Source organism: Bactrocera latifrons, unplaced genomic scaffold (genome assembly GCF_001853355.1).
Source record: "Bactrocera latifrons isolate USDA-ARS-PBARC rearing strain unplaced genomic scaffold, ASM185335v1 scaffold_36, whole genome shotgun sequence".
Classification (NCBI taxonomy): domain Eukaryota; kingdom Metazoa; phylum Arthropoda; class Insecta; order Diptera; family Tephritidae; genus Bactrocera; species Bactrocera latifrons.
Genome location: NW_017537001.1, coordinates 1,885,656 through 1,910,032, shown reverse-complemented (window position 1 = coordinate 1,910,032; position 24,377 = coordinate 1,885,656). Strand labels below are relative to the sequence as shown.

Here is a 24,377-nt window from a genome sequence, read left to right as displayed (position 1 = left end):
CATAAAAATTAATATTCGAATAGTTGTAATAAAATAAAATCCTTCGTCCAAATCTTTAAAAATTACATCTCAAAGACCTGTGTAAAATTTCATGTAGAACTGTTGAATAGTTATCGCGAAATCTTGCCAACCGACTTCAAAAACACAGTTTTAAGAAAAATGCTTTTAAACACGRTGCACTCAGCCTGGCTAGCCTCGTGCGCACAAGYTCTCAMGGCTGTATCTYCGAAACTATTACTCAGTTCAACTTGAAAATGTAGGACAATATTTCTGAGAACCTGAAGCGAGTCGTATATCAACTGCTGTTAATGCCGACAAYATCGAAACCGTTAAAGAAACAGCCGTTAAAAATGGTGTTGCTAACATCAAAGAGATAATAGAAGATCTCAGAGTACAGTACTCCCAATTATCGCTTTCCGTTTTCTGAGGCCTCTGCCCCAAGTTTGATTTTGTTCTCTCCTAAACTTAAATCATATCACAATAAAGTATTGAAAATGGAAACTCTTTTACTTCTTGAAAATCGAACTTTCAAAACATTTTTCTTAAAGGTTTTGAAAATGGCGTTCATCATTAGGGTATTTATGATCTCACGTGGTAACGAAATTAAGCCTTATCCAGGAACTCAATGGACTTTGTCTTCTGATTTTTTTCCACACCATCTGATGAATATAAATTATCTGAAGTTGGAACCATTAGGAGCCATGGTAGGTATCCCATCTCAGCCGGTTGATGTCTGGACATTGGCAAAGATATTTTTCTAGCTTTTCATCATCCTCTACGCATACTATGCATTCCACCGAATYCACTTTTTAAATTTTCTGAAGCTAAAGGTTCCTAAAGGTAGGTATTCAAATTGAATATTTTTAAGAATGCAGCCAAAAATAAAAATTTCATTGATCAAATCAGAAAGTATTTTACTTCAGCAACAATATTTGCTCCTTCAGCATACAAGCATTTAAAATACTTTGTACATCACTCCCAATAGCATTACTTATATTCAATTTTTCTTTTTCACATACTTTTTTGCATGAGAGGTTAAGTTGACGTAAACCTTCAGAATATGCTCGCATTCTTACGGTCCATAGCAACGAGTATCTTGCAGCAAGAGATTTTACAAAATTTTCGTAAAAAGCGAACCCATAATACTTTTTATTATTGTCAAGGTAAACACCAAACCGGATACATCAGGTATTAAAAGTGAACGTAAAGCCAGAGCCATAAACATACTAAAGTTGAGTTAAGAGCAACCAATTTGTGCTACTTATTTTGTTGTTTGTAGCTTCAGTAATGATGCACWCGGCTTTGCTACACTCATGTTGAATGGAATAGTTATGTGAGCAGTTTAAAGCTCTTTATGTGTATGTTTATGAATTGTGCTTCCCCTGTCTCTGAGCTGTGGAAGCGGTTGTATTTTTGAAAGCTTTTGCAAGGCGCTCAGATTAGCATTAATTCGGGAATATGCTTTCAAAATGTGGAAGATATTTGAATGCTTTTTTCTTAATATTTTTTTTCTTCTTCTTCTTTTACTGAAAATACCCATGTTGATAACTAAAATCGTATCGAAAAACTAAATTATGGTGGAAATACCCGATTTCTTCAATACTATGAGACTTTGTCAACATTATAGGACTGTGAGCCGAAACATTATTGCATCTCGAAATTATAAAAAGAAGTGGGCTCAAGGTGAGGTTAGGACAACCCGTAACCAATTCGTTCTTAGAATTTCGGTTTTTAAAGAAATGTTTTTTTTCCCCATGCTATCGGGTACGCTCTATCAAAACTTTATTAACCTATTGTAATACCCCATACATGGGTTACTCGGCTTGGTAGATTCATACTATGTCTCTCTCCGCTATATCTTTGTCTATATTTGTATCCATGTCTATTATTATGTCAAAACTCGATTACAAATCAGTTTTGTGCCATTGCTTGGAGTAAGTTTTTCTCAAACTTTATTAAGTCATAAAATTACAATCAGCAGAATATTGTTTCCTACCATTATTTGTTCTTAGCGACAAATGTAAAAATCATTCAAATCTACATAAAATAGTTACGTCAAGTCACAAGGCATTTACATAATTATTTAAATCAAGCTCCCTGCTTTGCCTCTGACCCCTTCCGTCTCAACTGTATGCGACTATCKATGTAGAATGTAAAAAGCTTCGAACGTTCATACATGAAATCCACCCACAACTTCATGTCGGTTTCGAATGACACCGCCGGCATTGCATCCAAATTCAAGCGTAAKCCACGAAAATAGTACAGGGTGTCGCGCTTGTAAGGACAACCCTGCATAAAGTTGCTGACGCGTTTCAACGAGTTAAGCAAAATCTGCACGAACGGCACTTGAACCCTATTCGCCATCAATTGGCAGCCATTCAAATGGGTTAAATTTAACARCACAAAGTTCACAGGACGTCGCGGCAGAACAACAAGAAAATTAATGTTGAAGTGTTTCAAGTCCTTTTTAAATACCAACTCCATAAAGAGGCTGCTGCGCTTCGTATTTTTGCTTATGGAACATGACAGTTTCTCAACAAATTCCTTCGGATCAAAAACGGTGCAATTGAACTCAGTATAGGTGAGCTCAAAGTTGCTCTGCAAATTAGTTACAACGGTAAATGTAAAGTGTTACAAATTTTACGTAGCATCGGCTCACCTTAGCTTGTACTTTTTTCAGCTTGCTTTGCAACAAAATAACMGTTAATATAATTCTCAAGATTTTTGTGTAATACATCTTAGCACGAGGGTGTTTCAGCGGAAATGTTTTCAATTTCGTTTGGTAAAATGCATACTAACTATTTGAAATTCTGTTTCAGCAATCATAGGCAGAATAAGCATTAGTKGTGGTTAATTACTTTTAAAGTAATTCAAAATGAAGCCCGATATAAAACCTGATATCATCAAACGCTAACGAAGTAAATTATTGATCATTGTAATTATAGCAGAAATACTATGTTGGCGGCAATTAGCACAGCATTTGGGTAACACATTGGGCAATAAACTCAAATATATGTTATTTATAATGCTTCCATTTTAAATTAGTGTTTTTAATGTTTAGTTTTGCATATATAAAAAAAAAAGCTTATTTTTATGATCTCAGTAGAAGAGTTAACAGGTTAAATTTAATTTTTATGATATCTGGAGACTTTCAATAGAAGATATAACAAGCAAAATCTCATTTTTATGACCATTTCCTTTAGTTTACTTTCGAAAACAGTAGCGATATTATTTTCTTTTTCTTCAACTGATCCAATGATTATCTTTTATTCGAAGCGGAAGGGGCAAATAGAGTGACATTGATAGTTACCCTTCGAATGCGGCTATGTTATAAGGAGTTATACTCTTAGTGCTTACAAGTGGTGCTCCAATACTCTATACCCTGTGTTATGTGTGCTATAAAGATACCTACATAGGAAGACATCTGACTTCCGCCGATGTCGTGTATAACATAAGAAATTCATACTTTGTCGAACCGAAGAAATTTGTTTTACTTCCGTATATTCAACCAAATTAGACCTATATAAGCTCTATAACCAAATAGCTATCACCTAAGCAATTTTAATTGGGACTGGTCCATTAGCAGCGCGGACAAATTGAAACGATATATTTTTTTCTAAATTGGTATAATATGGTATTAATTATGCCCGTGTGATATTTAAAATTTTTTAAAGATACTACTAGAAAGTCTGCGCAACGGAGCGATAGCTGAAGATCTCAACATCACTTACATATGAATCGACTTAACGCATTTTGGTTAGAGTTCTGGGTATGAAGTATATCCATGCTAAACTATTAACTAAGGACCTCAATCTTTTACTAAGACTATGGAGCGTTGCAAGAGGGGCTTGACAACATACCCTAAATCATCAAAGGCATCATAACTGGTGACAAGACTTGGTTTTTTAAATGTGACGTCGAAACAGTCCGATAAACTAACGAATGGCGCTCTAATTAAGTATAATATGTGTATTAAATATATGCTTATAYTACATATTTGTATTAGAATGTGTTAAATAATAGTTTTTATATCCTGAACAGACTATATTAAATTTACCACGATGTTTTTAATACTCTGAAGGAASCCTCATGCACCCTATAAAGGTATATGTATATGTATAAGTGGTCAGCGAGCTGAGCACGATTAACCATGTTCGCCTGTCTGTCAGGTTACCCTTCCATCTTTCTGTATATATGTGAACCACTCCCTCATATTTTAAGATAATGATCTAAAATTTTTCACCCCAACAAGACCTTGSTCATCGGACCACAATAGCATACAGCTGCCATACAAACTGATCAAAACTCGTAAAATTATAAGGATTATATTCTATTTATGAAAGGTATCATAGCTTAACGTTTTCTATGTTTTTTTTTTTTTTTTCTTTTTGGCAGGTTACATTAGGTAAAGTGGCTGTTAAAAGCATCAGGTAACTTGTATCGCTCTTGAGCCAAAGGGCTTTTGTGACAGCGCATACACCGAGYATGGTCCAGCGCTGGCCAAGCTTCCGTGAAGCCCAGATTTCTACTAATGAATACAGGAGAATACAGGAGCACCAACTGCTTTGAATCATCCGTAAAGAGGCTCCCTGTTCCTATTCTCCAACCCTCTTTCCACCTACAACTCACTCGCCGGTATATTGGTGGAAAAGGAGTCGCCAGAGTTCGCTTTSGCGATGCCATGATCCGAGTGATCCGGTACGAAGTSAAAATGAGTGAGGATTTCCGAGTGTTCAAACACGTGTCTTTTTAGGAACCCAAACTCATGGTTTAACTAGACCTTAGTGTATCACACATGCGTGGACGTTAAACATTCTCGAATTTCTTTGCAAGTGTGGTCTTTTCTAGAGCCTTCTACCACACACCCTTTCCAACGGCTCTTCTATACCAACACAAGGCAATCGATGCCTGTTTTGCTCTCTCTTCGATATTCGGCTTCCATGAGCGCTTTCTATCCAGGATCAGCCCCAGATATTTCGCTGTATCCGCTAGTTTCTGACGGATGTGAAATTTAGCTTTTTTGATGTCAAGCAATTTTTTACTAGTTTCTATGTATTGCACCTAATACTCCTGGCAGCGGCTACACTCAAAACGGTGGCCCAAATGTAACGTTAATAGGTCTCGAAACCCACAACTAAAGCTGAGAGTTCAAGAAAGCAGAACCTTGCACTTGAATATATAGAAAGAAATTCACTGATCTAAAATATTGCAAAGCAAGAACCAGTTTATTTACACATATTTATTTCAAGTCATTCAAAAATTTTCACGAACAAATGACACTAGGGAAAATAAGCATAAATAATTTCAAAAAAATTCTCTATTTTTATCAATTTCCTTCGAAAAAATTTATTTCTTTTTTTTTTTCAACAACCATTTAATACACGTCTTTACCCAACCCTTCCATTTCTCTTTGCTTGTATGCGACTACTCGTATCCACGTATGCACCAAACAGTACATCACAGTCGTTGAGTGGAGAAATTGTTGAACCAGCGGCACTTGATTCCGATTCGCCATGAATTGGCAACTACTCAAACGAGTTAAATTGAGCAGCACAAAGTCCACAGGACGCCGCGGCAACACAATCAGAAAGTTTACGCTGAAGCGTTTTATACTCTATTTGTATTGCATTTCGAGTGAGATGCTTCTGCGTTGCGTATTTTTGCTTACGTAACAGGACACTTTGCTTTGGTAACCTTTGGAATCGCGTTTGGAGCAATTAAACTGCGAGTAGGTGATGTCGAAGTTGCTCTGAAGTTACTTGAAATGCATAAATGCTTAAAATATCCAGTAAACGCGAATAGATTTTACCTTTGAGAACACATTCTGCAGATTATGTTGCAGGAGTAAAAGCGTGAATATTAGCAATACGTTTTGTGAAAACCTCACCGCTTGGCAGTTATTGAGCAAAAGGTCTTGCTGTTATTGAAAGTTTACCAAKGTGCTTAACGCTGTGATAATTATGCAATGGCTTGGCTAATTGCCAAAATAATTGCAGAAATTAGTCACACAAAAACAATAGATAGATAGATAGATAATTATGATATAATAATGCGGAAATTTTGTATTAGATTGCTAGTGAAGTGTGACCTGCGCATGGAACTACCAAACGAAAGGTCATGGGCCCGAATTCTGAGCCGATGAGACCGAATATTGTGACGATAAGTTGTTGTTTCCTAATGWTAACCGTCTTTTAGCAGATAGTAAAAGCTGCGATCTACGAAATAAAAAAGATTTAGTTCAGATCAGTAGACTGTTAAAATATGAATATTAAGTGGTCATATTCATATTTTARCAGTCCTTGTACTATTACTTAAACAGCTCAAGGAACGAAGCTGTCGGGTGATAGCCTACGCTGACGAGGTTTTTTTAAAGAAAAGTAAAATTTCTAAACAAGGGCTTATTCTTGATAAAAAGCCTTCATTGAGGCCAGAAATTTTTTAAGCTGCAGAAAAAAGGTGGGCACTCTCACCTAAAGTACTGTTAAACCAACCGTATTCAACCGTGGTGTATTCGTCTAGCGGAGAACACACGAAGAGGCGATACATGCTAAAAAGYTTGAACGTATCCAAAGCTCTCATCGGCATCTTTGATGCACTACGAGCTATCACAGCATAAGGGCTTAATTCCATTTTAAACATAGCWCCGGTGGACACGCCGAAATTTTCTTCGCTTTCAACTGTATTCCTGAAAATTTTGATCACTGCGTTGCAGAGATCACTCGCATAGGMAAATTTTCGATAGGTACAAAGTTTATGATCCAGTATATGGGAGTTATTAGGTTTATTCTTGAAAACTTGAATCACTGCGTMGCAGAGACCACTCTAAGTCGGTGGAGAATAAGTGCAGTGAGCTTTTTCAACATATGGGCTAGGAGCTATGATGGGTCGAAGCTAGGAAGAATATTAGCCATCTCAACAAATTTTCGATAGGCTCAAAGTGCTTTGTCTATCTGTAAGGGTTTAAGAACCATTATAAAGGAATTTTTGGTACCGCAAYAGACAGACAGTCTGAACTGTCCAAATGAGATCCCACTTATCGATTTTCAAATCATAAAAGTGATTTTCTCCAAACTCATTTTAAAGAATTGTTGAGAAAAACTACTCCGAAACGGCTAAATTCACTGATCGACTTGAAATCGGCTTTGTACAACCTTTCGGGATATATTTATCAGGTAATAACAAAAAAAATTAGAACCCTGGCAATAATTGCGACTTTTCGAACTACTCTGAATTGTTAAATGTTTAACAAAAACCACGAAAACCTTGAAAAAAACAATGCAAAAACTCATTTAAATGTAGTATTTTTAAATGCATTAAATTTATATTCGGGAAATAAATAATAAGTGCTTTAGGAAATTTTTTCGCAGCATTTCCTCCAATTCATCTCACTCTTCTCACGCATTATACTTAATTGAATACATTATTGTTCTTTCGTGCTGTTTTGTGAAAAAGTTTACATATGAAAGCAAAAAAAAACAGAGATTGAACAAAACTTAATTTAAAAGGGTATTCAGTTGATAAAACCTTTAGCTATTTAATCTCTGGCTGCCTCCCTTTCTCAAATCTATCCATCTCTTTCTCAATCTCTATCGCTCATCTCTTGGACATTTTTTTACAGAAATTCAGCAATACAAAAATAAAAAGGAATTTATTACTAGTTATTTTAATGATCTTCCAATCAATGCAGTTCATTTCAGTCTCAATTCTAAAAACTCAACCTTCAAATAAGTATTTTCATAGTATTTCAGTATTCGTCAAGCGAATGTCAAAAATTATATAAATACTATATATAGTATATGTACGTATTTTACGTATATACTAAAATACTCAATCAGCGAAAAATCACGAATCGGATGTCACGACAAAATATACGTATGGAAATTTTCAAATTAAATAGAATATTATTGTCGTCATCGAACTTCTTTACATAATACGTGGAAAGACGTTGTTTTTATGTGCTTCTACATAAATTTTGACTTGCACAAGTTTCGATATACATATAGACATATGTATATGCATTCCTACGTCACCCACTTTCTCTCGCCTACAGCAAGAACCTGCAGCAATTCGTTGCGGTTAAATACAGCGAAACAACCTGCCAATCTGGCAACCTGACAATATGACCAGCATATTGATTTGAAGCTAACTGGATTCTCAAGAATTCCATCGAATTGCATTTGAATRCAGAAGATATGCAATGATATGTTCACAAAGAAGAGCTTTTGGCTCAATAGCCATTGATGATGGAATAAAGACAAATAAACTCATTGCAAAGTGCAATCAAACTGCCTTTGAAATCTAGTGGTTTCCAGTGGTCCTTGTATACACTTGTACCAACGTATTTTTCCAATACTCGAAACAATTGCTAAAGTCAATTTCTGGAAAATCCTTCAATGCGGGTAGCGATTCACGTTTAATGTCTTTAAGTGACTCAAAACGATTTCCCCGAAGCAGTCGTTTGAGCTTGCTGAATAGCCAGAAGTCACACGGGTTAAGAAGAAAGGTAAGTCGCTCCGCTTAATGCACCATGAGCAACGCCAAATGACCTACGACCTTCACGGGTATAGAAGTCATAATTGACTTTTAACCTTGAATTTGAACCAGACAATGACTTCAGAACTGAAGCTTTTGGGTGTAGGTTGAATCATAAGCGGGTGGTTAAGGTATTCCGTCAACTGAGCATATGGGAGTGACAATCTGTAGAAATGACTGACGGGTTTATGCCGAGATTGTTTCTTTCCCTTTAAATCCTTGTAAGGCCTCAAAGTACGTTCCTCTCTTATCATTACTCAGCTTATGTGTYGGTAGATAGGGCTCTTTACAATGGWTAGTTTTGAACACATTGAACACAAGAGCGTGCGTCAATCCTGGTCTTGGCTGACTAACATACAAAATCTTTTGTACTGTCTATGTGTGGGAACCCAACAAACAATAGAGATGGAAGTGCGTCGGAACCGATGTCGAAATCGGACAGATTCGCAAGAGATTTACTTCCTGGGTTGATAGAATCATCCTCAACGAAAGCGTGGTTAACACCAGCAAAGGATGGTAAGGCAATTAGTAGAAGTCAGCCGACTGAAAATGTAGGCGAGACCATGGAGGAAGGCGGAATCGACCGCACTWGTATAGGAAGTAGGTTAAACAAGGGTCGGAGACATCATATTGTGTTCTAAGTCCCGATAGAATGTAGACGACGACTGCAAAGAAATTACCCCCGCATACCCACACTTGATTGGGCTAAAAGGGTGCTGAGCGGAGACGACAATGACTGAGCGAGTTCAAGTGATTGCCAATCTTCAGTTAAGCAGCAGAGCTCAACAAAGGAGGAATCCAATCCACCGCCACATAACAGACCACTTTCGTTAGCGTGCGGTTTGGTTAGCCATAATTGAAAAGATCTGGAAGGGGACTGGATTTTAGGCTTTATGAAAGATGGATCTTCACACCCGTGCCTTACTTCCATCGCAACTCTAAGACTCTGGCGAATGGAGAGTTGTTTGAAGTAAAAAATTAATAGTTACCTTAAATGAATTAAAAGTTACCAAGGGTTTATGAACCGATTTCATCTCTCCAAAATTCAAACATAAATTTTAATTTGATTATCGATTGATCAACTGTCCTAGACTCAATTCACAACATTGCAATTAGAAATCGCAGCCTCAACCTCTATTTACATTTGTGAGGCAAATTATTTCCGGGTATTCATATTTTCGAATAAACTCGATCAGCTACCTTAGCTGTTGCCTTTTATCATGACTTCACACAAAAAACATACCAATAGCTTAGCGATTACAAAATCTCAATATTAAATWCCAAAAACTACTAGATAAAAACATCAAAGAACATAAGCGCTCAAATCAAATGCAGCAGCTTACAATGATTCTACAAAAAGYCCACAAATGGCAAATAGTACTCAAAAGCTAAATCACACAGCAACTATGCGGTCATTTGCACACACATACATAACATGAACGGACAAGTTCAGTATAGTACAAAATAGTGAACGCTCAACTCTTCATTCACTATTTTCAACTTGAAAATTCCAGTGCAGAGAAGTCAAAATGCAAGCGAATACAAAGGAGGAAGAGAGTGAAGTAAAGTGCTGTGCAAGCAAGAGACTCCRGCGGTAAAAAGAGCAACTTGAGAATGCAAAATGCTTAAACTTCTTTGTGGAAAACCGCAAAGAAATTGAAATATGCACACACATATATACACGTATATGGTAGATAGGTTTTAAGCTACCAAGTGAAGACTTGCGATRCTATGTTTTCCAAATTGCTCCACGTCTTGCACATTTTTCGCTCGCCWTAGCTTGCAAGTCAACTATCATGAGACTCGCAACCGAGCAGTAAGKTGCGCTACGACGAAGAATGCTGGAAAAAAAATCAACCCTGCACCGCTCACTTGACGCAAACAATTCAGTTTAGTGTAAAAACGTCTCAATTTGGCAAATTGCAGCTACGCCCAGTTGTGGGAAGAAAGTATGCAGTTAACTACAGGAGAAATTGAATATACATATATTATTACGTATACTAGATTAAAATAAATAGTAGGGTGGTTGTTAGTTATGTGATGTCTGCAAAACCCATTAAGATGGAGAGGAGCCGGTATTTCTTTGTCTCCATGRGTTCTGGCGTTGCATCTAAGGACATCGTACGAGCTTAATAAGTATTGGTCCGTACTTGTGGGTTGTGAAAGATTCTTGGCCTAAAGTGGCCGAACTAGCTGAAATTAGCCGTCTCAATAAATTTTGTGGTAGGCTGTAGAAGATTTCTCGACGGTCTTTTTGAACCATGCCTATGAAYCCTGGGCGTCAAATCAGACAGGCGTCTCTMGCTGTCTAAGTGSRATTATTTKTGACTTTACGAATATYGGCATAAACAAATGGCGTRTCACACAGCTATCAAAGTCCATACTATTCTTCTTCGACTCAAGAATTTTATCTTAAAATTCATTTCCTGAGTCTCCATAATGGAACTTGAAATTTTTCCAATATATTTCATATTTTGTAGCCTCTAAATGAGACCTCATGCTTTTTCATGGTAACTTTGATGTCTTAAGGAACACTTTAGTATACCTTCACATCCACAAACTTCACTAGCAGCGTCTTGTGTCTCAGCAACAATTAGCTGTTTGCGTTCTTCATCAACGCTAACGCAGTTATGTGGCATTAACATTAGCACTTTATTAATGTCATTGTCATTAATAAAATTTCCATTAAGGTGTGCTGTAGGTTGCACGGCATGTCGCAGCTGTCACGCTTTGTTTTATTGCCACTGTCCGTCATTAGCGACTGCCACAAGCGCGCTGACACAGCATGCGACTGTCAGCTTGCTCACCATTCTAATCTTACAATTGTRCGAGAATCGTCGAGACGTCTAAGCTATAAAGGGAGACGAATTAACAATTTGTTTTAAGTGACCTTAATCACCGCAGTGGGGTCGTCTTGCATATTAAGGGGTTACTAAGTGTTGTAAATTTATTAATTTGTTGTTGTAGTAGGAAATATCTTACATCGTGGCTGTAGARGAAGAAAGATTTTCTATCCTTATTTTTAGTTTAGTCCAATGCGTTTGTTYTCGCGGCTTTTTTTCGGAAGAGACATGACTACATATCAGTAGAAGTCCACCCACGAACGCAGTTTTGTTCCACCTAGTTTGGACCTTCCAMATAGCATTGAAAAACCGGCATCAATGGTTCAGTACTTTCCTTTTTCTTTTGTAACTAGCGCTTTTATGTCACACAAAAATAATATCTTAAAAGACTCCTCTCTCTCTCTGTCATATTTATATCTCACCGGAGAGTCAGTGAGTACTACGTAATATCACAAGCACGGCAACCCTTCATCCACATCAAAGAAATTAAATAAACTAAATGATCTACCAAATGCCCGCACGTTTTCACAGCCATTCTCAAGAGAAATGAGATTGAAAAGTATTCTATTAAACTCAATTGGTGCGTGCTATTTGAAGCGGCGAATATGACAATAACCGCAGCTGCTCTTGGCAAGCACCGAAGCATTCTCAGCAATTGTTATTTGAAGCGGCTAGACTACCGCTCAGTGTTATGCTATTTTATAAATAAAGCGCAACAACAAATATACAAACAAATTCTTATATAAAACTATGTAAATATGTGTATACACATATTGAATGTGCTTTCTGCCTTTGTTCTCAAATAACCCCCCTGAAGTAGTGAGAGCCACAATGACAGCTTTTACTTCATCCCAACGCCGCAGAGGTTTGTCTTTGTCTATAGTCTTCTCGGTGTTTGTTGAGTTTATTCTACTTCCCCATTTTCACTTTCTCACATTGAGTGTAGAATTCTGCTGTTATTGTTTTAATGATAATGTAAAACTAATTGTTTCAATTATGCTGAGTGACAACGTACAGATTGTTGCTATTATTGTAGACACTTACAGTAACGGACAATTAAGGGTTCATATTACAAATCTGAGATTGTTTAAGAAATGACTAAAACTTCACCGTCTACATGCAACGATGTTAGAACTAAAAAGTGTTTAGAATGGTTTTAAATCAGCACGAATGAGACCTTAGTTCCTAAAGATGAACGGRTGGGCAAGGCCACCAGGCCAACGAGAGTGCAGTAATATTAGGAACAAGAAAGCTAATCGGTGCTTTGTCTTTTGATATTGACATAAAAATTACCTAAATAAAGAATGCAGTCTCTTAAACAATAGAGGGAGTTCGCTCGACAGGTTATCATAAACTCCATGCTTTAAATGCGAGTTTCTGATAACATCACCTGTAAGGAAACTCAGCAGTAATAAAATGAGGTTTGTCCATTGCCACTAGGAAAACGAGGAAGGAGAATGTTRCAAAAAAAGTACATTACACAAATGATGTTCCACTAAAATGTAAAACCCTAAAGCACTAAATAGTTAGCAGTATTATAATCTACACCGAAACACCCTTCACAAATAAAAAAGTTTTCACACACGAGAACTCTTTTTTAATCAAGCCGATRCTGAATCAGTTCGTGTAACACAACAATGGTTCGCACGCTTCCGTTCTGGAAATTTCGATGAGAAAGATGGACCTCGCTCTGGTCGWCCTATCATTGAAAAAGTCTATSAAATTATAGAAAAYATTAACCAGGACCGTCACATAAGCAGCTATGACATCGTTAWTGCASTTAACATTCATCAYCAAACTTTTTTGAAGATTTAAAAACGACTGGCTACAAAAAGAAGCGCGATGTTTGGGTATCCAACATGAATTGTCTGTGAAAAATTTAATGGACCGAATTAACATCTACGGTTCTTTCTTGAAACGAAATGAAATCGAACCATTTCTGAAGCGAATGGTAACAAGAGACGAAGAGTGGATCACATACRACAAYAATGTGYGAAAAAGRTCATAGTCCAARSCTGSGGAAGCTCAACAAATGGTCGCAAGGCCAGAACTGACACCTCGRAAGGTTATGCTWAGTGTTTRGTGGGATTGGAAAGGAATCAYCCACTATGAGCTGCTCCAATCTGGTCGAACGATTGATTCTACATTTTTCTGTCGATAACTGATTATAATAAATCAARCAATCGAAAAAAACGTCAGAACTGATCAACAAAACTGATCCGTCGTAGTGCTGAACCACACACATCTTTGTTGACTCGCGTGGCTGCGAAGTTCTGATGGATATAGCTATGACCATGCACCATCGGACTAAAAAATTGTTACGGACAATGCGGAGCTCCCTTAATGTAGCMAAGTTGGCTTCAAGATAAAAAGAAGGAACTTTATTTAAGTAATATAAATTATCACATATTATGGTGTGAATTAAGGAAAGAATTCGGTACTCAATGCTTCTCATACTTCCACCTAATGAGATTGTCGTATATCTACTAATAATTCATTCATTTCTCWGATGTGATTCACTAAAACTTGGAGACACACAAAAAATTTGTAGAATAAGAATTATCAGTAAATAAAATTATCCAAGTTAACCTTTAAATATTTTTAAGCCACAAAAATCSGATTTGCTGCATAACCTAAACCTTTAGAGGCGCTTTCTACACCTTAAGTTCTCACGCTATACGCTTAGCTAAATAGCGYTTGCGGTTACTTATCAGCAAGAATATGATAAGACTATGCCGCTATGGAAAAAGTGCACAGACAACAAAAAAATGAAGCAGATATTGCGAGGGAATCCAGTTCAAAACGGTATAAAAGGTTTTGGAATTCAAAGCATTCCCACAGTCGTTTATACGCAACCCCACACCGTCGTCTAACTTCAATTACTTGCAGTCAGGAACAGATATTAACATGTCCAGTGAACAGAATAAGAAGGCGCTCAACTTACTCTTCCAGAACCCCTTGGAACCGGTATTCGCCACACGCGACAATGGTAAGGCCGTACTTGATGTGCCCGATAGCTTCTACACGGAACAATATGCCGAAGTCAAGGAGGAGATACAGAATCGTTTTGGCGAAGAAGTAGATGTGAAAATACCCATACGCGATTTGAGAAAGAAGCCTAATTTGGATTTCGCTAAACCACTCACGAAACGTCGACAATTCTCACTCTTCTACGCGCCACATCGGCGCATTGCCGCCCAGCTCATACAACTGCTGCTCGAGCCCACCACCGAGGAAGATTTCATTGCCTTGGCTGCCTATGTTAAGGACCGTGTCAATGCTTTCCTCTTCCAATATGCCTTCTCCGTGGCTGTGCAACATCGTAAGGATACCAGCAACTTCCAGGTGCCCGTAATTGTGGAACAGTTTCCACAAAACTTTGTCGAGCCATCCGTGTTTCAGGAGGCACGCGCTGAGGGCAAGCTGGTCACAGATCCAGGCAGTCGAGTAAGTGGCGCGAGATAGTAACTTAATCACTCTAATTTTMAAATAATATCTTTCCTTTGCAGCGTCGTATTGACATTCCGCAAAACTTCACCGCCTCTGACCGCGAAGAGGAGCAACGTTTGAGCTACTTCCGTGAGGATATCGGCGTGAACAGCCATCACTGGCATTGGCATTTAGTATACCCCGGTTCGGGACCCGACGAAGTGGTGCGCAAAGATCGCCGTGGTGAACTCTTCTACTACATGCACCACCAGCTTATGGCGCGTTACAACGTGGAACGCTTCTGCAATGCTTTAGCGAAGCTACAACCATTGAACAATATACGCGAACCTGTTGAGGAAGGTTATTTCCCGAAAATTCTGTGCAGTCTTAATAGTCGCACCTATCCGGGACGCGTTGCCAAAACGTCTTTGAAGGATATCGATCGCGATGGACGTGTACTGGAATTAGCTGACATTGAACGATGGATCAATCGCGTAGTGCAAAGTATYGAYCAGGGTTATGTAACTGATGTAAGTATTCACTTCAGACTTTAGTAGTAACAAAACATAACAAAAATATAATGGTTGTACTCCTGATAGGCAAGAGGCAACAACATACCACTGGACGAAATCAAGGGTATCGATATACTCGGCGATCTAATTGAGTCGAGCGATCTCTCTGTCAACCCTGGTTTCTATGGCGATCTTCACAATCAGGGCCACAATGTCATTTCMTTCTCACACGATCCAGATAATCGTTTCTTAGAAGACTTCGGTGTTATGGGCGATGTYACAACCGCTATGCGTGATCCTATCTTCTACCGCTGGCACGGCTACTTGGATGTACTCTTCAATCGTTTCAAGGAGAAGTTGCCTGTGTATAGCGCACCTGATCTCGGTTATGATGGCGTGACAGTGACACGTGCAGATGTTCGCATCATTAGCGCAACAAAGAACATCATAAACACGCTGCTCACCTATTGGGAAAAATCTGATGTGGATTTGGCCGCTGGTCTAGATTTCGGACCGGGAGGCAGTGTTTATGCATTGTTCACACATTTGCAGCATTCTCCTTTCGAGTACTTGATCGAAGTGAATAACGATAGTGGTACACCCAAGCGTGGAACTTGTCGTATTTTCTTATGCCCCATCACCGACGAGCGTGGCACACCATTGACTTTGAATGAACAGCGTCAGCTGGCCATTGAATTGGACAAGTTCAACGTTAATTGTGAGTTGACTTGTAAAAAAATTATTGATTGTTTTTTAAAAGCTCTTTATAAAGCTTTGTAAGCTTAAATTAAAGCTTGCAAAAAATATTGTGAAAATTTTCCTGAAAGCCTTTGTGAAAGTTTTGACATGGCTGCTATGCAAATTAGCTTTAGTCCCTCAAAAAGCTTTTAAAAGCATAAATGTGAAAGCTTTTAGGAAATTTTTCTTGAAAGCTTTATAGAAAATTTTTTTTAAATTTTGTAATTCAAACAATTGTAAGAACTAATTTTTCATATCATCTAACAGTAATGCCTGGTCCAAACAAAATCAACCAATCTTACTCTAACTCCAGTGTAACCATACCTTATGAACGTTCCTTCCGCCGCATCGGTGGCGACCACTTGCCCACCGATCCACAAAAATTGGCTGAATTCCGGTTCTGCGGCTGCGGTTGGCCTGCGCATATGTTAYTACCGAAGGGTAAACCCCAGGGTATGCCATTCGAACTTTTTGTCATGATTTCAGACTACGAAGGCGACGCAGTGTTGCAGAAGAATAACGCGTGAGTATARCTTGAGAAATAAAAAATGGACTGAGTATTAATATTCTTTCTTTCCCATCAGTCCTGATGTCTGCGGCGATGCTGCTTCATTCTGCGGCCTTAAGGACAAATTATATCCGGACAAGCGTGCTATGGGCTAYCCATTCGACAGGCGCCTACCGGCTGACAATTTGACTGCACTGACTGAGAACTTCAGCAACATGAAGAAGACACCTATCAAGATAATTTTCAACGATGAGGTTATCGACAGGAAACGTAATTAGAAGCCTATGAGAAGCACTCATATAGCGCTTTAATAGTTTCTAAAATAYCTTGTGGTCAGTTATAATTAAGGTTATACAAAACGTCATATAAATCCCTGCTTTATTCCCATTTACCCAATAAATTAAGATAAAAGTTATTAGCAAATTATTCATGTTTAGTRTATTTATAGTATCTYGAATGTTCTTCAGGAAGGTTCCAAWTKTTAAGGAGACATTTTATTAAAGACCATACATTTTAGATTGACCTGCACATTAAAGCCAAAAGAATGACATTATTTGAATAATTTTGGAGATTGGACTATCAAAGTTTTTTGTAGGAATCGATTCAAAAAAATAGAATCTACTTTATCGATTAAATAAAATTATCGATTTAATCCTATAATATGTAGCTTAAACTGAACTGAAACCATGAACACTTTATACAGGTTTGAAACCTATAATGAAATTATATTTATCGATATTTAATCGATTTCATAATTAATCGATAAATAATCGGTTTGGAAATTTATCGACAAATAATCGGGTTTGAAAATAAGCGATACCATTTTAAAAAGGTTTTTATCGCTTAATATAGTACCCACTTTTTGTACTTCTCCATTTCCAAGTTATGAAAACCAGCTTGGTAGATATACAATACTCATGGTTTAACCTCAAAATCGAGTACTTTCGAAACCAAGAAGAGGAATATTTCTCTGCAACAATTTAACATCGAAGTACTTTATTCATAAAGTTATGTTTTTATTTGCATTTGTATGATTCTTACGTCTCTCCCTCTATCTTTCTCTTTTTAACAACCTCTTCGTAATTGAAGAGTTAGAAGAATTAGGACATATTTGATAATCGGTTAGTTTATAATTTAGTAGGTCTTATTCCTAGAGCACACTTAGATCCGTCATACACAGGTTATAAATATAGTGCTCTAAAGAAAATACTTGTGACCACTCAAAAGTCCAAGAAATCCGCTTTACTTCGATTACAATTCAATTCTTAGATATACACAAAGTTCTCTCTGCCTAAAAATAGGGTCTTAATACACGTAATATTACAACCAGCTTCCCGATAAAGCAAGTACACTCAGCTTGATTCCCAGCAAATGCGCTATATTCCTTGAAGTAATATTCATATTTCTATGCAATATTCGTCGAAAAATTTTGAATTTGAAATACCAATGACCTCTCAAAACTTTTGCGGTAATTGCAATACATATTTGGGAATTCCGCATGWACAGTTAAAACCACAAATACGCATGTATATAAGTATTATATGTTATACATGTGCGTAAGTCGTTATCCATAAAAATAGCTTCCCATAATCTGACTCATTTTGCCAAAATAGCATACAGTATAATATATGGAGAAAAAGTAGTGAATTCTTGGTACCACAGCATTCAATAAAGACTGATAAGTAAAAAGTTCTTACGGTCGGAGAAGTGGCACCCACTCATATAAAAGAGCAGACGATGCAATCGATATGCTCAGTTTACTTTCGCTTGTGCTGAACGCAACCTAAAACAAAAAAAAATTATGGATTACGCAAAAGCCTTCCAAATGCTCTTTCAGAGCCCTTTGGAACCCATCTATACATGTCGCGACAATGGCAAGTGTATTTTCGAGTTACCRGATTCCCATTATATGGAGTGTGATAGCGGCGTAAAAGAAATGTTGCAGGAACGTTATGCGAATAGCGAGCACATAAGGGTAAACCTCTGTTGCATAGAATTACAGTTTTGTTTGCTTATGTACTTTACTTTCTTCCACTTATTTAGTTCGCCTTGCAGGAGCTGCCGTCAAAGCCAGATCTATCCTTCGCTGATAAATTGAGTGTGAAACAAAACTTTTCTCTTTTCAATACGCTGCATAAAGAAATTGCTGGCAAACTCATCAGATTGCTGATGGAAGCTGAGGATTTAGATTATTTTCTCAGCTTATGCGTCTATACCAGGTAAAATTTTCAATTTCCTTATTTGAAGTACTCGTATTGATATAAAGTTCTCTTCTGCTTCACAGACATCGTTTGAATGCTATGCTCTTTCAATATTGTTACTCGGTTGCTTTGCTGCATCGCCGAGATACACGTGACATTTGGGTACCACCAGTGGCCGAGATCTTTCCATCAAATTTTATAGAGCCCTCAGCATTTACGAAGATGCGTAAGGCTTTGGAGTTTAAAGGCAATAAAAAGGTTGGTCCGAAAAGCGTATGTGGTCTTACACGCTTCTTTTGGGGTTTTGTAATGCGATCAAGGTCCATTCCTGACTCTTCACCACACCTCATTGAGAATTCGAGATAGGGTCCTTACATAAAAAAAACTTACTTACGTGGAACGCTCTTTAAATACCTTAACTTTCTTTACTGAAGTTTTCTGAGATCTGAAAGTTGAGGAAAATAATTGGAACATGCGGTTTATTCTATAATGATTTAGTCCCTCTTTAGAATTATAACTGAGTATCAGCGACTTTCGATATTTTTGGTTCCATAGGTTTCATTTTTTCAGTACTTGAACTTATTAGTACCCGAAGACAAATTTTTATACAAAAACTTAACGTGTGGATTCAAAGATCCGATAACACCTCCAGCTTTCGAACAATTCGAATCACTATATCTCAGACTTAAAAGTCTTTCTTTAAGGATCAAACCAGAAAGTATATGAAAGTATAGATAGATTGGATTAAAGCACCGGATCGAAATTTTAGGTCTCTCAGCTAATTTCGGTAAACCTGAACCAATGAGTAACTGACTGCGGAAACATTAGGATTCCCATAAGACAATGGTTGTTCAATGTGCTCGCTAAAAACGTTGTTGAAGCAGGTTCTCATAGCTCAAGCCTTCGTATATTTTTTCGCTTTATCAATAGCATTCTTCTTACTAAATCTTTTTACATTTCTACCACATCCTTTAGCCTCACATACAAATTCCCCATAACTATACCGCCTCCGATCGTGAAATCGAACAACGTTTGGCATATTTTCGCGAAGACATTGGCGTAAATATGCATCACTGGCACTGGCACTTGGTTTATCCAAATAGCGGTTCACGCGAGATCATCAACAAGGATCGCCGCGGTGAGCTCTTTTACTATATGCATCAACAGATTTTAGCGCGTTACAATGCCGAACGCTTTAGCAATAAACTAGCCAAGGCACTGCCGTTAAGTAATCTACGCGAACCCATCGAAGAGGGTTATTATCCGAAATTGTTAGATCATGCACATCAACGCACCTATCCGGGACGTAGCGGTAATTTGYGTTTGCAAGATGTGAACCGCGAGGATACAACGGTCGAAATTGCCGATATGGAACGTTGGGCTGATCGCATCTTGGCGGCAATCGATCAGGGTTTCGTTATAGATGTAAGTTTTGTGAAGATATATTTAGAAACCAAATAAATTAAGCACTTTTCTGCAGTCGCATGGCAACAAGTATATACTGGATGAGGTCACCGGCATCGATATACTAGGCAATATCATTGAGGAATCTGATCTCTCTATCAATGTACAATACTATGGAAAACTGCATAATATGGGCCACAATTTAATTGCCAGCATACACGATCCAGATCATCGGCATATGGAGGAGTTCGGCGTGATTGGACACAATATGACCGCTATGCGTGATCCGGTCTTCTATCGCTGGCACACATACATAAATAATATACTSTCTAAATTCAAAAGCCTCTTACCACCCTATAGTGAGCAACAGCTCAGCTTCAGTGGCATCAATTTGCGAGAAATTGAAGTTAGGACGAGCTCATTGAAGGAACCGAATCATTTTGAGACCTTTTGGCAAAACTCCGAAGTTGACTTGGCGGCCGGTTTGGATTTTACAGCCGATAGYGGTTTACATGCCTCGTACACACATCTCCAACATGCGCCTTTCGAGTATTGCTTTGTGGTTGAGAACAACAGTGAGCAGGTGAAATGCGGCACTTGTCGAATTTTCCTCTGCCCCATAAAGGATGAACGTGGCAAGCTCTTAAAKTTGGAAGAACAACGCTTGTTGGCAATTGAATTGGATAAATTTACCCTTAAACGTAAGTGACTGCCGATGACACWGCARATATTTGTATTTGTATTTATTTACTGCCTCGTTYTTACCCAGTTTACCCCGGCGAAAACCAATTGAAGCGGCTCTCTGTGGAGTCCTCCGTCACTATTGCCGTTGAGCGCACTTTTGGTCGCACCACCAATAAGGACGCACTGTCCRAAGCGAATCCGGAGCTCAACACACGTCTGCACTTCTGCGGTTGCGGTTGGCCACATTATATGCTGTTGCCGAAAGGTAAAATTCGTGGCATGCGATTTGATTTGTTTGTCATGATTTCGGATTATGCCGACGATGCGGTCCAGCAGCCGGGCCAGACAAGTGATTGTCATCAYTGGTAAGTGTATACTTTAGTGAGTCGTGAAGTGCTTGAGCGTGTGAACTAAGACGTGTTGGTATTTTGGTGTAGATCTTGAGTAACTCAGAGACTACTCGTCGATAGCTGTGTGTGGTTTAGCCGATTGTGGTTAATACATACAGCACATGCATATATGTTTTAGTGTCTAACTATATTTGTTCTTTCCAAAATCTCAGCGAAAACGATGTTTCTAATGAAGTGTCTGATGAGAATTCAACMCTGTGCAATGACAATGCGGCTTCTTTCTGCGGTCTGCGTGACAAATTGTATCCAGATAAGCGCACGATGGGCTATCCCTTCGACAGACGCTTGCCAGCTGATACTCTTAATGGACTCGTGGAACAATTTGGAAATATGCAAAGAATTGATGTCACTATCACATTCAATGATGAGGTCAGGCAAGCCGCCGACGAGTTGGATTTAATTGCTGAAGATATCAGTGGTTTAGCAAGATAGAAACGGTTCTTCTTGCGATGCTTAAATTTATCACATATTAATCAGGAYTAAAAGTTAATTAAATAAAGACTTTAATCACTTTCAAATTGGTCCAATAAGAGTAGTTTAATTTTTTTTATTCACTCCAAATTGCAGGATAATCATATGATTGCCATATTGCCTATTTCTAAGTTTTAAGAGATAWATTTGTGAGCAGAGGTTGCCAACTATAGCTACTTGTTAAAAAATTTGAAGTCAAATAAATTTCTTCACAAAAAAAAAAAAATAAAAAAATAAAGCACTTAAAATTTTTAAATACTTTTGAGAGGATTGCCATCATTGTAAAAAATTTATAGAGTTGATAAAATAAACAAATATTCTAACAAAATTTTTCGCTAAAAACCAAAATTTTTAAATATTTTTTAGAAGTGTTGATATCTTTGTAAAAAAATAAAAGAATATAATAACAAATTTATTAGCTAAAAACAAGAATAATGCATTTAAATTTTTTTTTATATTTTTGATAAGAGTTGCCAGCTTTGTAAAAAAATTTATATATTTGATAAGATAAAATAATAACAAATTTCTTCACGAAAAACCAAAATAAAGCACTTGAACATGTTCAAATATTTTTGATAAGAGTTGCCATCTTTGTAAAAAAAAATTATAGAATTCATAAGATAAAAGAATATTCTAACAAATTTTTTCGCTAAAAACCACAATAAAGCATTTAGAATTTTATAAACATTTTTGATAAGAGTTGCCATCTTTGTAAAAAAATTTAAAAATTTGATAAGATAAAAGAATATGCTAACAATATTCTTCATTAAAAACCAAAATAAAGCATTTACAAATTTTTAAATATTTTTGAGAAGGGTTGCCATCTTTGTAAAAAAAAYTTATAAAGTTCACAAGATAAAGGAATATTATAACAAATTTGGCTGTTAAGCTATAAAAGTTTAGAAAAGGCTAATCTAAAAATTATGGAGTATACATAGGTTGCCACCTAAATTTTTTTTTTTTTTAATCCATGAAAAAATACTTTATGAAAGTATAAGTATCAAATTAGGGAAGTTTGAAAAGATTAAAGATTATATATTTCTAGACAGAGTTCCCACGTGTTTACATTTTTCGTTCGATTATTTCATAAAATTAATTTAAAAAAAGACAGCGAAAGAATGACAGTTCTACCAACATAGAAAAATAATTATTTAAAATATATTTTTTTAAATAGCATTTACCCGAGGAATTTAGTTAGAATTTCCGGTTGCCTTTTTGACACAATATATAAATATTACACATTCGTAAATTATCTTAGTTGAAGCCCATATGTAGCTTTAAAATAATTGAAGAACCGAACGCAATCAAAATTTATACTTTTATGAATATTTTTTTATTTGTACAGTCCCTAAACTACTTAKAACCTCATAACAAAGGAAACCGTATATAACTTTTACATAGCATATGCTCACTTATGCTTACATATGCCTATTTATAGAAAACATAAGTAGACAACAGCATGGTAGCCGTGGTGAGCTGCGGTTACTCAGCTTAAATATTTTTATACACAAGCACATGCATTTATGAGACCAAACCGTAGAGTCTTCCTAACAAAATTGAAGCTAGCACCACAAACAAAGCATAAATTACTTAAGCACACGGCCATGTTAGCGCTCGGACTGACCGTTGTGTGGCGGAGTGACAAAATGGAATTTTTTTGGTTGACCACATGGAAAATTGCTTGTAAATATTTGCTCTGTATGAGTGCTGCTAASGGCACATACCATATGTTGTTGTCACAATAAGGTTGTAATGTGATGTACTATAAACATCGCTGATGGAATGTGAATGAAAGAGGGCGTTCAGACGTAGAATTGATGTAATTATATGAGAATATGTATTAGTGTATGGCAATATTTGATTTGCGAATGTATTTTTTTATTACACATGTGAATTTTTTCCACCAATTTCAGTGCACAAATGAAATTATATAAATATTGCTGAGTATAACAAACTGTTTCAGGCATAACTTGTAGTACCACGCTTAGTCCACCATATAAATAATGAAAATATAAGTAAGGAATTCTCTATCAGTTACTGAACGTAGACTTACTATATAATACAAACTTGTATTCAATCAGTCGGGTTTTGGAGTACTTGAGAGGCAAATAATRGGCAAAACTCACATATAGTACGATGGTTAACTTTTCTGAGAAYGAAACTATAAAATGTACGCTGTCTAAAATGAATATTTGCAAAATAACAAAGCACTCGTCCATAAAGGGGAATACACTAATTATGGTAACCGTCCAACCTTTCGATACCATTTTGGTAGTACGATTTGCCCTTTGCTTCAAAATCAGCCTCAGTTTCAGCCATSACCGATAATTTCTTCCCAGTGAGCACTCTTTTGAGGTCAGGAAATAATCATTGAGAGCCACACTTGGAGAATACCGTGAATGTGGAAGCAATATGAAGTCCAATTCAGGGATTTTTGCTTTCATTTTCACGTTGTGTTATCTTGATGAAACAGCACTTTCTCTTTCTTCAAATCCGGCCATTTTTCGGCTGTTTTTCCCACGTTTCGGAGCGAGTTCATCGTGTGCAGCCCACTCAGACTGTCATTTGGACTCCGGAGTGAAATTATGGAGTCATGTTTTCTCATTTGTCACATATCGACGCAAAAACTCAGGTTTATTACACTT

At 37.2% G+C, this 24,377-nt stretch overlaps 4 protein-coding genes across 4 annotated transcripts in view; 2 read left to right on the top strand and 2 right to left on the bottom strand.

The window, feature by feature from the left end:
* The window catches only part of LOC108971774 (potassium voltage-gated channel subfamily H member 8-like), a gene marked incomplete at its 3' end in the record, with an annotated part of 145,950 nt that overhangs the window by 73,803 nt on the left and 47,770 nt on the right, over window positions 1-24,377 (bottom strand). The window lies entirely within an intron of this gene.
* On the bottom strand, window positions 2,089-2,737 carry LOC108971773. Its single transcript, XM_018938045.1, has 2 exons — window positions 2,660-2,737; window positions 2,089-2,598 (listed from the first exon to the last, which is right to left on the bottom strand). Exons 1-2 carry the CDS (start codon window positions 2,735-2,737, stop codon window positions 2,089-2,091), a joined length of 588 nt encoding a protein of 195 aa, XP_018793590.1.
* LOC108971825 (phenoloxidase 2) lies at window positions 14,231-16,988 on the top strand. Its single transcript, XM_018938123.1, has 5 exons — window positions 14,231-14,822; window positions 14,885-15,334; window positions 15,404-16,034; window positions 16,322-16,577; window positions 16,639-16,988. The coding sequence occupies exons 1-5, from the start codon at window positions 14,283-14,285 to the stop codon at window positions 16,838-16,840; spliced, it is 2,079 nt and encodes a 692-aa protein (XP_018793668.1). The 5' UTR covers window positions 14,231-14,282; the 3' UTR covers window positions 16,841-16,988.
* Window positions 18,356-21,693, top strand: LOC108971772 (phenoloxidase 2-like). Its single transcript, XM_018938044.1, has 7 exons — window positions 18,356-18,537; window positions 18,606-18,781; window positions 18,847-19,021; window positions 19,739-20,188; window positions 20,244-20,868; window positions 20,937-21,216; window positions 21,414-21,693. The coding sequence occupies exons 1-7, from the start codon at window positions 18,364-18,366 to the stop codon at window positions 21,691-21,693; spliced, it is 2,160 nt and encodes a 719-aa protein (XP_018793589.1). The 5' UTR covers window positions 18,356-18,363.